General features: G+C 37.6%; 1 protein-coding gene across 1 annotated transcript in view; it reads right to left on the bottom strand.

Annotated features, from left to right (window-relative positions):
• Positions 1-358: 358 nt before the first annotated feature.
• EXOC2 (exocyst complex component 2) overlaps positions 359-16,265 on the bottom strand; it is an 85,401-nt gene continuing 69,494 nt past the window's right edge. The window contains exons 24-28 of the mRNA XM_060774742.2: positions 12,632-12,687; positions 11,052-11,174; positions 8,774-8,835; positions 6,700-6,759; positions 359-1,286 (exon numbers count right to left, since the gene is read on the bottom strand). Of these exons, the coding sequence (XP_060630725.1) occupies positions 1,193-1,286; positions 6,700-6,759; positions 8,774-8,835; positions 11,052-11,174; positions 12,632-12,687 (395 nt within the window). The 3' untranslated portion in view covers positions 359-1,192. The remainder of the gene's footprint in view (positions 1,287-6,699; positions 6,760-8,773; positions 8,836-11,051; positions 11,175-12,631; positions 12,688-16,265) is intronic.

Here is a 16,265-nt window from a genome sequence, read left to right on the forward strand (position 1 = left end):
CCCCCCCCTCTCTCACACACGCACAGAGTAGGACACAACTAGACTTAATGTAAAGGGGAAAACCTTGCCTTTACCTTTAAGGTGAACCTATTAAGGGTTTTTTTTTTTGAACTGAGAGTATATAACTTACCCAAGGTCACCCAGTGGGTCCACGGCAGGGAATTGAACTCTGGTTTCAAGAGTTGTAGTCCAATGCTCAAACTGCTACATCATGCTGGCTCTTATTAGGCTTGGTAACAAAAAGTCTGTAATAGCAAAAGAAGCAACCACAATTCCCCAACATCTTTTTGCTTGGAAAACAGTGTGGGTGTGTTTGTGCCAATCCTGGCCCCATACAATTTTTATACTCACTAAATCATGAATGCATACTTATATTTATTAGATGTATACAATTTTGAAAAAGTATTCATTAGCAACACTTGCAAGATACCAGATGTTTGCTAGTTGAACTGTTACACAGAGATCAGCTGGTAAATGGTGCAACCGGATGAAACAAAATAATGTGTAAGAACAGACAATAACCCTGGTACACATAAGGCCAAGGTAAACCAATAATCTGTTGGGTAGGGATGTATTGCTTTAACATTTCTGCATCCAGTAATTATTAATATCTGTCCTGGACCAGAATAATGGGGAGCAGGAGAGCAGTAAGTTTTTTTTTCCTATTTGGAAGAATATAATACAATCAGTTTTCTAGTTACATATACACTGTTGGGTCATCCATCCCTTAGCAGCCTCTCCAAACTTGTGAAAATGCTACACAGAGGTTCAGCAGACTTTGTGAAATCAGGTAAGGGATGGAGCTAAGGCCAGGCTGGACTTCCCCAAATTGGTAAGAGGTAACCCCTGGGAGCAGAGCCCCCTTCAATTCAAACATGAATGCAAGCCATAGTAGTCTAAAAAGTATGTTTTCCATATTTTCATGATAGAATCCCAATGATGAAACTTCTTTTTGGCACTCTTTCTGGCAATGAGTCTCTTGGGAATGTGGAGTGACAGACTGACAAGTAAACAAGAGATTTAAATTTGGAGTTCTGATTCAAGAGACCGGATTTATATAAGTGGAGCAAGCTACCTGTCAGAACGCTGAACAACACTGTAATATAACAGTACAGAAAGGGTAAATACATCAAGACAGATGAGGTTTATTATTTCCTTTTTGTGTGTGAAATAATTACAGTTCAGAGCTGCCTTATGTCTTCACCACTGTAGAAGAAGAAGCTTGAAAACAGGTAAGCTGCAACTGCATGCTACTCTTGAAAGTGTTTAGAAGCTCTTCGAGCAACCTGTTAAAAAGAAAGTTTCAAAGATGGTTATTTTTTTAAGTAAACATTTTGGATATGGAAAGAATCTACTAAATTTTACTGTGGGGGATGGTAGGAATGGAAATGGGCTTCATCAAGTACCACAAATATAGCTTTCAGCAGTGGAGTAGTATTAGTCTGATACAACTCAAAGTAAGAATCAAGAGGCACACATTTAGTACAGTATACGTTTCCATGGACTTCCATCTACTTCACGAGATACTTGCTGTTCTAATTTTTGTGAATGTTTGTGCTGTTGTTGTGTGCCATCAAGACATTTCTGATTTATGGCAACCTAAGAAGAAACCTATCACAAAGGGGTTTTTTTTTTGGCAAATTTTGTTCAGGCAAAAAAAGTGGCCTTTGGTTCCTCTAAAGCTGAGATGGTTTGTGCCCCAGTAGTTTCCATGGCTGAGGAGCCATTCAAACCCTGGTTTCCCAGTATTTTAGTTCAACATTCAAACCACTACACTATTGTGTTTTCTCTTCATTTTGTTTCCCTCATACCTCTTGGTTTACAATACCAGACCCTGAAACTAAGTCACAATAACACTTTCATTCATCTTATGAAGTAGATTATAGACCTATGCTGTAACAAAAACTTGAAGCACCCTAAAAACTCTTTGACATTAACAAATGGAGCATATGTGGAGTTGGAAAGAGATTACAAGTGCCGTACCTGATCTTATCTATTACTAAGGGTGCCATTTTAGTTTCCAATGGATGCACATGCAAGATTTCTGGATAAAGAATGATTCACAACAAGGTCATTTCCGATGTGTTCAAATGCCATTATTTTAAAAATCAGATATGTATGTTCTTCTGAAGAATAATTGCACAGACAATAATCTCGTATCTTGCAATATGGAGAAAATGATCATTACTAGGTCTGCAGTGATGTAGGATACTAACTTAGATATGAGCAAGAAATGAATGCTGCATAATTTATTCCCAAGCACTTTTGTTCCTATTTTGGAGGCAGGTGTGTATATTATATCATTTTAAGGTGAAGGATCCCACTGGCTCTGGAAATGAGCTATCTCTGCTCTCGAGCATGCACATGGCTGGAGATGAATAGCAGATTTTATATATGTCTTCTTGACATGGTGTCCCACGGATTTGTAGAGAATTACAGTTCAAGGAAATTGAGACATATAAAAACCAGTCAATGGATCACTGAAGTACTTTCTTTTTTTCCATATAATTTTTATTGCAAAATACATGAGGAATGGGAAAGGTATTTATTTATCGTGTCAGAAGCAAATTGAGAATACAGGCATAAAGTATAAAAAACCACGAACAATGTTCAAAACTTGGCATTATACTAAATTTCCTTAAACTAGACGCTGGCCACTTCCGAGTGCCTCTGGTGTCGCTGCAAGAAGGTACTTCATTGTGCATGTGGCAATGCTCAGACTGCATTGTAGTAAGTGGTCTGTGGTTTGCTTTTCTCCACACTCACATGTTGTGGACTCCACTTTGTAGTCCCATTTCTTAAGATTGGCTCTGTATCTTGTGGTACCAGAGCGCAGTTTGTTTAGTGCCTTCCAAGTCACTCAGTCTTCTGTGTGTCCAGGAGGGAGTTTCTTATTCGGTATCAGCCACTGATTGAGGTTCTGGGTTTTAGACTGCCACTTTTGGACCCTTGCTTGCTGAGGTGTTCCTGCAAGTTTCTCTGTAGATCTTAGAAAACTATTTCATGATTTAAGACATTGGAATGCTGGCTGATATCTGAACAGAGGATGGGCCAGAGATGTCAATGCCTTGGTCCTTTCATTACTGGCTGCTGCTTCCCGATGGATATCAGATGGTGCAATACTGGCAAAACAGTATAATTTCTCCAGTGGTGTAGGCCGTAGGCATCCTGTGATAATGCAGCATGTCTCATTAAGAGCCACATCCACTGTTTTAATGTGGTAAGATGTATTCCACACTGGACATGTGTATTCAGCAGCAGAGTAGCAAAGCTCAAGGGCTGATATCTTCACTGTATCTGGTTGTGATCCCAAGGCTGCTTTCGTATATTATTTCTAGCACCCACTTTTTACTTGATAATCAAGCAGTCATTCTTGTAAGTCAGAGCATGGTCCAGAATAACTCCCAGGCATTTTGGTGTGTTGCAATGCTCCAATGGGATTCCTTCCCAGGTAATCCTCAGGGCTCAAGATACTTGTCTATTCTTAAGATGAAAAGCACATGTTTGTGTTTTAGATAGATTAGGAATCAGCTGGTTTTCTCTGTAATAGGCTGTAAGAGCACCTACAGCTTCAGAGCGATTCTGTTTAACCATTTCAAAGCTCCCTGCTTGAGTGGTGATGGCGCAGTTGTCGGCATAGATAAAATTCTGTCCCTTCTAGCAGTAGCTGATCATTTGTGTAAATGTTAAACATTGATGGAGCAAGCACGCTCTCCTGAGGCAGGCTATTCTTCTGTTTTAGCCATCTACTTCCCCGACTCTGGAATTCAACAAAAAAGCTCCTGTTTTGTAGCAGATTTCCTATGAAGCAAGTAATCCTTTGTGATATTATTAATTTTTCTCTGGAGAAGGCGATGATTTACTGCTGACAGCTCCTTTAATCTGATGCCTTTTAAAACCATCTTCTATGTGCTGCCTTTTAAATCCATCTTCTATGTGCTGTGATGTGCAGCTTTTTTTCCCCTTTTCCAGAACTAGCTTGCTGTGGAATTATACATGGGTCTATTTTTTCTGTAATTCTATGCAGAATAAGACTCTCCAGAACTTTATAAAGATGGTACAACAAGGAAAATTTTTGCAGTTGTCTATATTGAAATCCTGAAAATTTGTAACTCTTGTAACTGGCTTGGATTTTTTTTTAGATAAGCTTAATTTTGTTGTCCAATACATACCTGTTTATAGGTGAGCCATTGGTTTCCCCCTCTCTATCTGATGGAAGGCTTCTTTGGTAGATGTCTTTGGAATATGTTTTAAGTAGAGTCTTGATTTGTGCTTTTTATTTACTCTGTCTAGTGTATTTATTAGCAGGTAGCTCTTAAAATTAGAGTCAATGTTTTTCATATATTATGTATCCATGCCATCCATATCTTAATTCATAGCCTTCTAATGTCAGTAGTCTTTTATTATCTAGAGTTAGCCATTCTTTCATCCAAACTAGAGCTGCAGCTTTGTAGTATAGTTTAAGGTTTCATAGAGCCATACCCTCTCTGTCTGTGACATCTTGCAATTATTTTTTCTTAGTACTTGTTTTTTGCCTTTCCAAGTGAATTTGCTAATATATTTGTTTCATTGTCTGAAGCAAGTATCATTTAATAATAATACCATGTGTTTTTTTTGGTTGCGCTTTGGCTTGTTTTTCTCCTTCTGATCTTTCCTCTGAGTCTAAAACTCTTTTAAATTTCTCATAGAAATCCTTGGCCTTTATGACTGATGTTAACCAATGTCTTTGCCCCTTATATGATACCATCACCCTCCTGGATTTTCCCATCGGAACTTATAGCCTTTCTTCTTGAGCTTATCTGTCAGGAAGACGTAATCTTTCATTTTCTTTAATATCTGAGGAAATTCTCTTAGTATAGCAATCCTGGTATTTCCTATCGCAATTGGATCTTTGGCATACACTCGCCAAAGATCCAATTTGGTCTCTTACTTTCTTTCATGCAGACCACACGATCACATCTCTTGGGAGTTTATTCCTTATTGCACATTGAGAGTGGATTCCTTTCAGTTTCAAGGAATATTCTCTTTGTGAATAATCCAACCTCTGAAGTTGGGCTGAATCCCTTTGGAAATCCATCTGCATCTTCTTTTGTGTTTGGATTTACAACAGATTGAAGAGTTTTAAAAAAGTGGATCAGAGTAGCTTCTGTCTCCTTGACAGCAATTTGCTGGGGAGTGAGGATGCAGTTCCCTCCTCTCACCCTCTCCTCCTGTTCCAGAGAACTAAAAAGGGGAGGCAGGATCTGTCGAATTTTGAGGGTTCATGTCTGTTCTTTTCTCCTTTCTGAAGGGGAATTTCTGACTCTTAAACAGTCATTACTATCCCAGCGATGCCCTGTGTTCCAGCCAGCTTGCTAGAATGCAGCTTGCCACTCCATCTTTCCACCGGAAGTTTCAGTGAAGTGATTTTCAAGAAATGTAGGTCCTCTAGATGTTATAAGCCTTCCCAGAAGAGCTTGTTAGAACAATGAATGTCAGGATTACCAGATGTTGACATCCAAAAATATCTGAGAGTAATACTGCATCAGCCAATATGGCTTTAGTTTATGGTAAGTTCATACAAACTGTGTGGCATTTAACCAGTCTTGTCAGGGTTCTACATAGTTCAATAGTTATTTTTTTCCTTTGATGGAATGTTGACTCATTGGTCATATCAGAGAATAATTAAATATTCTATGGATATTTCATACGAGAAGATAGTGCATAAAGATGAACCTTTAGAAAGGGAGCATAACTTCATTTTTAAAAAGTACTAAGGAGAAAAAGTAAAATAAAACTCTCAAAACTCTAAGAAGAAGAAAACACTTAATTTTATATTAAAAATGTTGAGTTAGTCTACAGGCAACCACCACCAATTTCCTCTTGAAAAAAAAGGTAGCATTTATAGTTGCAGTAAATTCCACAGCTGTATAATCTTTGCCAGGGCCAGTGAGTAAAAAGACATAAACATGTCAGTATCTACTTCCTCAATAACACCCTCCAGGAAAGGGGTATGAGTACAGCAACCACACACAGTCAATATTTAATAAGTCAATATTAAATATAATATGTCACTGGCAACATGAACAGGTCTAAATCATTCCATAAATTTGAATTCATTATTTGAAACGCTGGAATGAAGTGTGTGGTGATCTTGCAGATGCAACAGCAGGGTATATAAGCAAATAACAAGCAGCACTGAATATAACCTTTCAACACTTGAGCCAGCAAGTTGTATTCAGGAGGAAACTCAACAGGGTTTTTTGTGTGCCAAACTGCTGTTGAGGCAGCTGGAAACAACTCAAATCCCAAAGTTGCATCTGGAAATGTAAGCATGCTGAACTTCTATCATCAAAAGAAAATCTCTCTTTTGCTTAACTTTGGTACAACGGGGAAATCATGGAGATGAAGCTAAAGTGATCGTGAGATGAAGTGGATACTAAGTTGCATTCAGATGTGGAAAACCCACAGAAATATCTCTGCTTACCTGTGGAACTGTTTGTGTGGTTTTGCATAAAGTCAGTGCTATTAACCTAATCTACTGCACACACTTCTTGGAAAGATAAACAGCAGAAGAACCATGCAGAATGTACATATAGGAAAGTGTTATAATCAATTTCCAACAAGTTCTCCAAAATATAAAATGTTTAATATCAAGGATTTTTAGCAGCTATTCTGTTCATATAATAACCCTTCTCAATATAAAGAAAGCAAACTTACTTTTTATCCCCAACACTTGATAGCTGAGGCAAGGCTTCCAGAGCTTGCTTAAAGTTTGAGCTGTAACATTAAACATATATTTATCCATACACAATTTGCACAAAGATCTCTTCACTCCTAGCCTCTGCGTCAGTACAGATATATTTTTCGATGATGTACATTCTGGAGTTTTGTCAATTCTTACAATAATAAAATGAAAACAAACTAGATATTCTCTCCAAAGACGGATCCAGCTCCTCTCTTTCACTGTCTGTTCTTGCAATACTGTATTTGCCATGCTTTGTGCTACGGTGCCATTAGAATTCCTAGGGCTGCTTTTTCTACCAGTGGTTCTCAACCTGTGGGTCCCCAGGTGTTTTGGCCTACAGCTCCCAGAAATCCCAGCCAGTTTACCAGTTATTAGGATTTCTCGGAGTTGAAGGCCAAAATATCTGGGGACCCACAGGTTGAGAACCACTGTACTAGATGATGGAATTGCTAGGAAGGACTGTGCGATGGGCGAAGAAATCAAAACTACATAGGGCCCAGAACAAGTATTCATGTCATCAGCTAGTTTCCTCCTTCGATATGGCTGCAATACACAATTTCTGGTTGTGGATGTCTCACACACCAGCACTTCATGACCGCAATGCAGAATAGCAACACTGCACAACATATATAATAATAATAATAATAATAATAATAATAATAATAATCTTTATTTAAACCCCGCCACCATCTCCCCCAACGGGGACTCGGGGAAGCTTACATGAGGCCAAGCCCAAACAACAAATTACAATAAAATAAAATGCAAATTATAATAAAATAAACAACATATACAATAAACAATATACACAAAACATTTTTTAAAAAACAGTAAACCAAACATAGTGACAGTGATCGGACTGCATGTATATAAAATGATTTAAAAACTCAGGGGGGAGATATCAATGTGTTGTTGCTGTTGTTTAACGTGCAACCACAGTACACATTCACAATATGTAAGGTTGCTGTATGCAAACCTTTATTCCCACTATAGTCACAATACATTCTCTCCTGACGTTTTGCCTACATCTATGGCAGGCATCCTCATATGTTGTGAGACCTGACAATGTTTCTAGTTATGTCAGACGTTATGCCAGACAATGTTTCTTGTTACAGAGAAGGATGGTGGAGGAGTGAGCAAGAAAACCCAATTTCACACCAGGCAGTAAGCCAGCAAGGAGGGCTGCTTGCCTCTTCTGTAGCTATCATACAGCAATTAAAAAAAGAAACAAATCAGAAAGAAACAATTGGGCTCATTACAAGCTTAAAGGCTCCTTTTCCTTGTCTAGGATTGGGAGAGAATCAGGAGTTACAAATTGGGAGCCTTGTATTGGGAATGTTGATGAACCTTGTGCTTAGTCCAGTGAGATGGGCCCACTTGACCAAGGGCAGATGGGTCGAACCCAAGGTCCATGGGCTAAATCTGGCCCACCATGTTATTTTATGTGGCCTTCCAAATGCTAGATTACAACTCCTGCATTCCTCATCATTAGACGTCATAAATAGAGTGGACTGGAGTTGTGAGACAGTAACATATGGGTGGCTGCAGTTTGTTCTGGCCAGTCAGGATAGTGGGATTTTAATTGAGATACAAGACTTGCGGATATGACTGATTTTAAATTGTCCTTTAATCTTTCGCCAACCTCAGAGCCTCAAGTACTGTCGGGTTGCAATTCCCATCATCAAAAGTGATGGGAGTTGTTATTCGATAACATTTGGAAAAATGAGGTAAAAAGTAAAGAGCACTGACCATTTTGTAGAAAAATATATAGTGGTCCTCTGTAACCACTGATTTTCCGTCCCTGGATTTAACAGCCCTTAGAAGGCAACCATAAGGTTGATGAGGCCCTCAATGAAAGTAAGTTTGACACCCTAGCTTAGGAAAACCTCTCTGGCATGGCACAATTGCTTCAGGGAGGTTGCAGATTGCCCAGGGCATTTTCATTTGCCAGGCTATTCTATTCTGGTGAGAATACCAGAATTTTACTTTTGTGAATATTAGCTGAATCCATCAATTGTTAAGGGACGCTGTCAGTCTTGTTGTACTCACTTGCTTTCAGTTGTAAGGAATACAGCAACAGCATCTCTCAGTGCACAAATTTCAAGCCGGGCCTAGAGGACAGAAATGCCAAAACATCACACAAGCCTATTTATACCTTGAACATGTGATTTCACAAAGTTTAAGAGTCTACACAAGCAAAATATATTGTGTGCTTATGCAGCAGCAAAGCAATAAAACTGTCACTGCTGAAAATTTGTTTCCTGTGTTGGAAACAGCAGTCTCAAAGCAGCTGCGAGGCCAATTATAGTTTTGGGAAGTACAGGGATTAAATATCTGATTATTAGGAAAATGTCTATTTATTTGTTGATTTACATGCTAAGTATATATATTTGAAGTTGTTTATTATCAAAATCTGACCTATAAAACAAATGCTTTGAAAATAATTTGCACTTAACATCTTAAAAAAACAAGGAAGCACTAGCATACAATCTTACCAAAGAGGAAGGAAGTGCAAGAGGGTGACATCGGTCAATATGCCTTTTGTTCTTTTATTTTGCTGTTGCTGCTGCACAAGACTCTTTTACCTTCCCCTCTAAGAGCATTTGACATGTGTTATTTTTCAGATGAGTGATTTTACTGCACCAATGTTTGTAAGCACACACTTCACCTTATGGTATGCAGTGGTAGTTGTCCAAAGCAACGTCCAATTCAAAAAATGAGGCATATCCCAAATGTATTTGATAAATGCTGAGTTTGGTTTTGACCAATCAATAGACTATGCAATACATGAGAGGCTTTCCTTAATCCAGAAAACTATGGATTTTCAGGAAATATTTACAATGGTGTAATGTGGCTTCAAGTCACACAACAATTTATGATGATTCCATTATTTTCACAAGGTTTTCTTAGAAAAGGGTCACTCAGAGGTGGTTTTATTCTCTGAATAATTTTTCATTTAAAATACTATTGAGGAAAATAACATAACCTTCCTTACGGATGGAAATTCTTTTAGTTCTCAGATACTGTTTGGTTATAACTCTTTTCCCTCATCGCTTGTTATACTGGTTAGTACTGATGGAAGTGCCATCCAACAACTGGAGAACCATGCATTCTCTGCTTTACCAACAGAGTGCCAAGCAAGAGAAATCTTCTTCAGTCTCCAGGCTGTGATGGGCTGCCATTTTGTTCATCCGTAACTAGCAGAGTCAGTTGGCTGAAGATAACTGCTGAAGCTGTTCAACACACCTGGAGAGCAACAAGTTGAGGAAGGCTGCACCCGACGAAGGGCAACCTGAGGCTGGACTTTATCTTCCATCATTCTTAGCCAGGAGAGCCAATGATGAGGCCTGATAGGAACGACAGTCCAATAACTCTCCCCTATGAAATGCAGTTTATCAAGGGGCAGTATACTGAAGAATGTCCCTTTTCAGGATCTAACTCAACTGCAAAATCATATTCTATTTTAAATTATCTATAGCAGTGGTTCTCAACCTGTGGGTCCCCAGATGTTTTGGCCTTCAACTCCCAGAAATCCAAACAGCTGGTAAACTGGCTGGGATTTCTGGGAGTTGTAGACCAAAATACCTAGGGACCCACAGGTTGAAAAATGCTGATCTGTAGGTATACTAACATTGGAATATCACTGTCACATTTTCTAAAATATATCTATCTGCTGAGGTTGAGACTCATAAGCCCTTATACAGTTGCTAGTCCTAAGTAAAGGAGACCTTTTGCACCAATTATTGGATTCAATGAGTTGGCTCTAGTTAACATTAACTGAATTTAGACTATAGAGTGCCAACATAAATCACAACCTTTAACGTTGAATGTTGTGTATTTATTTGCTTTTATGTTGTTATGTAGCATTGAATTATTGCCAAACTGGAAGTCCTACGGGGTGGAGATAAAGCGGGGTAAAAATGCAGCAAATAAAATAAAAAATGTACTCTTTCCTCTTGTTGCAAATGCCCATTTACAAAATGCATCTACATAAATCCTTTTGCAGGAATCCTACCTATGATAATTTCTGCACCAATATGCTTATTGTAGGTTTCTTGGGAGTATTTGTGGAGTACGGTTTATCTATAAAATTATCCAGCTTTATCCATATTACAAACTTGTATTGTATAGGCCAGGCCAACAGCCATGACATCTTAAAAATAATTCTTGGAATTGTTGTTTTGGTGGCAGCACAGAGACTGCTATTAAATATATCAAACCACACAATTCTAAGGAGTCCCTGGAATGAAGGAATAATTTTTTAAACCAGTAAAGACAAGAAATATACTTTTTCTCTTCAACAACCCTACTTCCAGAACTCAGGTACCTGTAAAGCACCATTTCTACTGAAAGATGAAACACACTGCATGAGTCTGTTGAGTTCTTCAGCAACTGCTTCGACAATCCTTGACAGTACTCGGGGAACAAGTTCTTTTGAGACAGTGAACACCTGCAGATTTCAAATTGAAATCATTACATTTAGAAGCCTGGATTTAATTTCTACCTAAAGAGCTTATCAGAACAATTATCTAATTCATGCAAACTATAGGTGATTCCCGAAGACTGTAAAATAGGTAGAAAAAATGGGTACCTACTAGGGATGTGCAATCCATTCAAAAATGGTTCAAAAGTCATTACAAAACTGAGGGTTGCTGGCATTTAAATTCTAAAGTGTTTCTAAAGTATAGTTAGTGAAAAATTCATTACTTTAACAAGAGTAACGCATTTCTTTTACTATTCCATTATAGTAATTTGCATAATTACTATAATTGGGGAACTTCAGGAGCTCCTTTCTCCTTCATTTTTAAAGCTTTTGGAGTGAAACTTGCTACAATGGTAGAACGCATTTACCACTGCTAGCCCACAAGAACGTTTCACTTATCCACAGGTTTTTGGGGAATTTTCAAAGTTTTTATAAACAACATTAAAAAAAACAAGTACAAGGGCTATCTCCTTGAATTTTATATATAATGCACAAGATAACCAGGGCACCAATCCCCAGAAGTTTCAGAAAGATTCACAGATTTTTGGGGATTTTTAAAAGTTTAGACAAAATCAATTAATACCCCCCCTCCCAAAAGTGACAACAGCAATCCCCTTCAGTGTCTGTTAGTCTTTATGACACACAACCACATAACTTCAACTTAGCATAGATTTAAACTATTACTTACTTACTTTAGTCCTCTTTGCAGATTCAATAAATTATGATTGGACTGACTCTAAACAGCTGGCTCCTACAGCCCTTATTGGGGCTTTCTGATGTTGAGCATTATATTCTGGAAATGTAGTTTAGGGCAGGGCCTTTTGCATTCTCTGCCACAGGGGGCCTCGTCTTCCCAAACTACATTTCTAAGAATGCTGTGTTCTCAGTCTCCCGCCCAAGTTTGCTATTTCTGCCCTCAATGCCTTTGCTTATGTCGATCAGGCCAACTAAAAAACATTGGTTTTATGTTTTATGTTCTCTTGACTTTACCAAAGTTGCTTAATGCTTATACAGAAAATTAAACTGACCTTGGGAGGCACCCGAATATTAGAGAATCTTAATGAAAATGACTGGTGAGCATTCACCAATCTAACGAATCTAATGAATTTGATCTGAAAAACAAATTAAAAACGAACATTTGCGCTCCCCAGTACCTACAATAACTTCTATTCCACTCTGAACAGTCTTCTTCTTTCTGCATCTCTCTGCTCTTCTTTCTTCTCTCACTAAAAGATTATGTGTTGCTGCTAACATGACAGCACCCAAGTAAAATAAATCTCATTGTTGTCACAACCCACCACCAAACTGTCCAGTCCATTTCTTGAAATTCTTTTTAGTTCAGAAAGTTTAGTTCTGAAAGGGAAAGTTTTAATTTCATCAATATGTTCTGAGTACTAGAAAGCGAAAATCTGAAATGGCCTCACCTCCGCATGTACAGCAATGATATGTACTAAGGCTTCTTTCAAATAGTTTCTGACACCTGTAATTAAAAACATGAACATGAAATAGCAGGTTATTTCCATTTTTTTGTCGCAAAGGGATGTCTTATTGGTAAACATGATTTCTTGTGGCATGTGGGCCTTTCATTCCTTCAAAAAATCAGCTCTGACGGGGTACCAGAATACAGAAAGTGAAAGCTTCTCCCAAACCACACCACTATAACCTATTTCCTCTTTGAAAGCAAAATGGAGAAAGGGACATTTCCTTAAAGCAAAAGGTTAAAGAAGCCAGACGTTCCTAGTCTGGCATCCTTTCTTCCTTCTTAGTTTGGTTTTTTGGTGGTTTGTGTGTTTTCTTGCAATTCCTTAAAACAATGGAAACAATGTTCTTCTAATAATCAAGGTGCACTTACATTAAATTTCAACTAACTTAATGAGGGATAAAACTTCAATCCATTTGCAGTGTGAGTACAATGTTACACAGGTGTTACTAAACAGCAGAGAAGGAATATTAGAAGGTTTAAGTGATGGCTCATGCTATACCTGTTTTGTGGATAATTTGCTTTCTTATTATTACCAAGAAGCAACAAAATGAATAGGAGAAGAGCCTGTTTTGTGCCACTGTCTAGTAGCTTTCACATTTTGTTCTTAACCAAAGAAGTGCTTAAAAGTATTGTTTTTAAATAAAAAATACAACTGGATAGGTAGGTAACTAACTTATAATGGATCTACAGGAATATGGCATTTTTACAGTAGTTAATTACTTTTAGCAATCAGGTTTCCAAATTCTGCAATACTTTAAGTAATATTAAATAAAGACAATTTTTCAAAAATAATTTGCCCTATTGCAGTATTAAACAGAAGGATGAGCTTTGAAAGTGGATTAGATGTGGAAAGTTTCCATCACAATTCCTTGTTCAAATCACCAAGATATTTTAGCATTATTATTTTCATACTGTAGATGCACAAGATGCAGTTCATGAGGAAATGTGAGCATATACTGTGATCATGAGCACATATCTCAATACATTTGCCATTTATTTAACTAAACCAAGATTTACAGAACAAAAGTGTTAATAGTAAAACCAGGGGGGAGATTAATACAGAAAACTATGACAAGTGGGTTTTGCAAAATTATAATTTCTTTGGACTTCTTCCCTTTAAAAAGTGTAATACATTTTAATGCTACTACTGTTTGCCTTCAGCCCTAAGAACACTCTATCATTGAGTTTTCTTGGCAGAATTTGTTCAGAGTGGTGTTGCTTTTGTCTTTCTCTGAGGCTGAGTGTACTTTGTCAAAGATCACCCAGTGGGTTTCCATGGCTGAGCAGGGATTTCAACCCTATGTACTCCAGAGTGGTAGTGAAAAGCTCAAACCACTTCACGGTGCTATTTCTCATTAATTTTATACATAAATAAAATTAAATCTATGAAGAGGAAGCCATGTTTCAGCATTTAAACTAAGTGTTGGGAAGGAATATATCTATTCCTCTCTTTCTATATTTCCATCAGGTATACATGCCGACTATTAACAATTACTTTGAAAACATTAAGCTATAGAGCTCATGGAAGAGTTAATATCTTTCTGTTGCTGCTTTTTTTTCCTCTGGAAGGGAACTGAAAAGCTGAGCTTGAATGTGAAAATAGAAAGCGTTAAAGTAAGGCAGAGCTATGCGTTTGCAAGTAGAATAGAAAGATATTGTTCTGAGGAACTGAGATTATTCACATGATAGAGTAACAGGAGTGATTTTCAGGGATAGAGTACAATACTTTTGGGGAAAATGTCTACCGCAGTGTTGGTTTTTAAAAAAAATGACACTTGTTCCCAATTTCCCCCAAAGGATCTGGGGGCAATTCTGCCCCCTGTAACTTTAAGCCCAAGTGTGTCTTTTACAGTATGAAATGACCTGGACATTGAGTTCCTGGCTACTTTCTATTATAAATAGGGTCTATTGTGTGTCTAACAAAGTCCCGAGAGAGCCCAAAACATTACGATATTGCCTCCTACAAACATTTGGGGACAAAAAAAATTCAAATTTTTCCTGGTGTTGTGTGGTTTTCCAAGGTCTGGGGAGAACACTGTTGTCCCTAACCTCTGATATATGCTCACTCCCAGACACGGGGATTAATTCCTCTAAGGAAAAGGCTCAATCACGCTCATAGTTAGAACCCTCAGTTTGAAGACTGAATTGGCTTATGGGCTGCAAAGAAACTTAAGCTCAACTTTCTAAATTCACAAAACTAAATCTGTGGTTCTTTGAATTCCCAACTGAAATTTGAGTATCTTTATATCCCATGGGAAAATTTAGATATTTGAGTGAATGTTTCCAATGGAAACAATTGGAAAGTAAAGTTCATTTAACTTAGGTTAGATGTATTCGCACAGGAACCATTTTAAAGCATAAAGGTGTTCCCAGACAAATCAGAGTGACTGAGCTTTAAAACAAGGCACACATGGCTTGTGTTCTTTGTCCTTACATTTATTTATTTACCCTCCTGGGCCCAAAATTTGGAAGTCTCAATGGACAAAATTTGGTCTTCAGGCCTATGGAAGGTGTTCAGCCCTGGCATAAATCAATTTCTAGCTGGATGGATAAATGATCTGAAAATCAGCATGCATTTCTTATATTCCACACCAGAGGCAAAGACTACAATGTTTTTTTGTTATCAAATAGAGTGATTCGGTTCTTGGTCCATGAACTCCAAATCATTACTACTTTCATGTTTACACGTTATTCATAATCTTTAATTAAATACAAGCACAGGAAAGTAAAGAGACAGTATCTATTTTCACTATATAAAGAAACAAACCTGGAAAACAGATTTTCCCTACAAACATTTATATGACTTATAAATATGCAGCATATCACACACAAATGATTTCAGCAGAGTTGAAAAAAAATCTGTCAAAACTGTTTTCTTAATAGAATAAAGCAGAAATGGGCAAAGTATGGCCTGTGGGCCACATATAGTCTCTCCATGTGACTAAAGGACCATCTGCAAGACATATGGCATATCCAGAACATTATACAAAGTTTAATAAAAACATTTTGCAGTACACTAAAAATCAGTACACTGAGCTTGGATGAACACGCTAATGCATCAAGGCTACTACTAAGACAGCCCGAATATCTAATCTCTGAAATGGCTTCCTGCACTTTTGTCAGAAATCTACTGAAGAGTTCAGGACATAGAGGAGAGATGGAGCACCTTTCACTCTCTAGTTGGAATTTATGGAATATTAACACATTTTCTCATTCTTCACAAGAAAGTGTGTCTTGATGACAAACTAGCAACTCCATTTTAAAAAAGGTCAATCACTGCCAGATATTTTGTCTTAAGAATCAGCGTGAAAAACCCATGATTTGGGGGGACAGATGGACCAAAATACAGTTTCACTATACTTTATGTAAAAGAAACCATAGCTTTTCTACAAAATCCATACTCAGTCCGCTGCATAGCCAAATTTATTATAGAAGCTGCCCACATGAGAAATTTCTATCTCACACAAAACAGGGTCTCTTGTTATGGCGATGAACTTATTTAAAATCATTTTTAATTTAATGTAATCAGATTTTACCAAACCTATTATTTAATCAAGTTTTAAGTGCTTAAATGT

Source organism: Anolis sagrei, chromosome 4, assembly GCF_037176765.1.
Source record: "Anolis sagrei isolate rAnoSag1 chromosome 4, rAnoSag1.mat, whole genome shotgun sequence".
Classification (NCBI taxonomy): Eukaryota; Metazoa; Chordata; class Lepidosauria; order Squamata; family Dactyloidae; genus Anolis; species Anolis sagrei.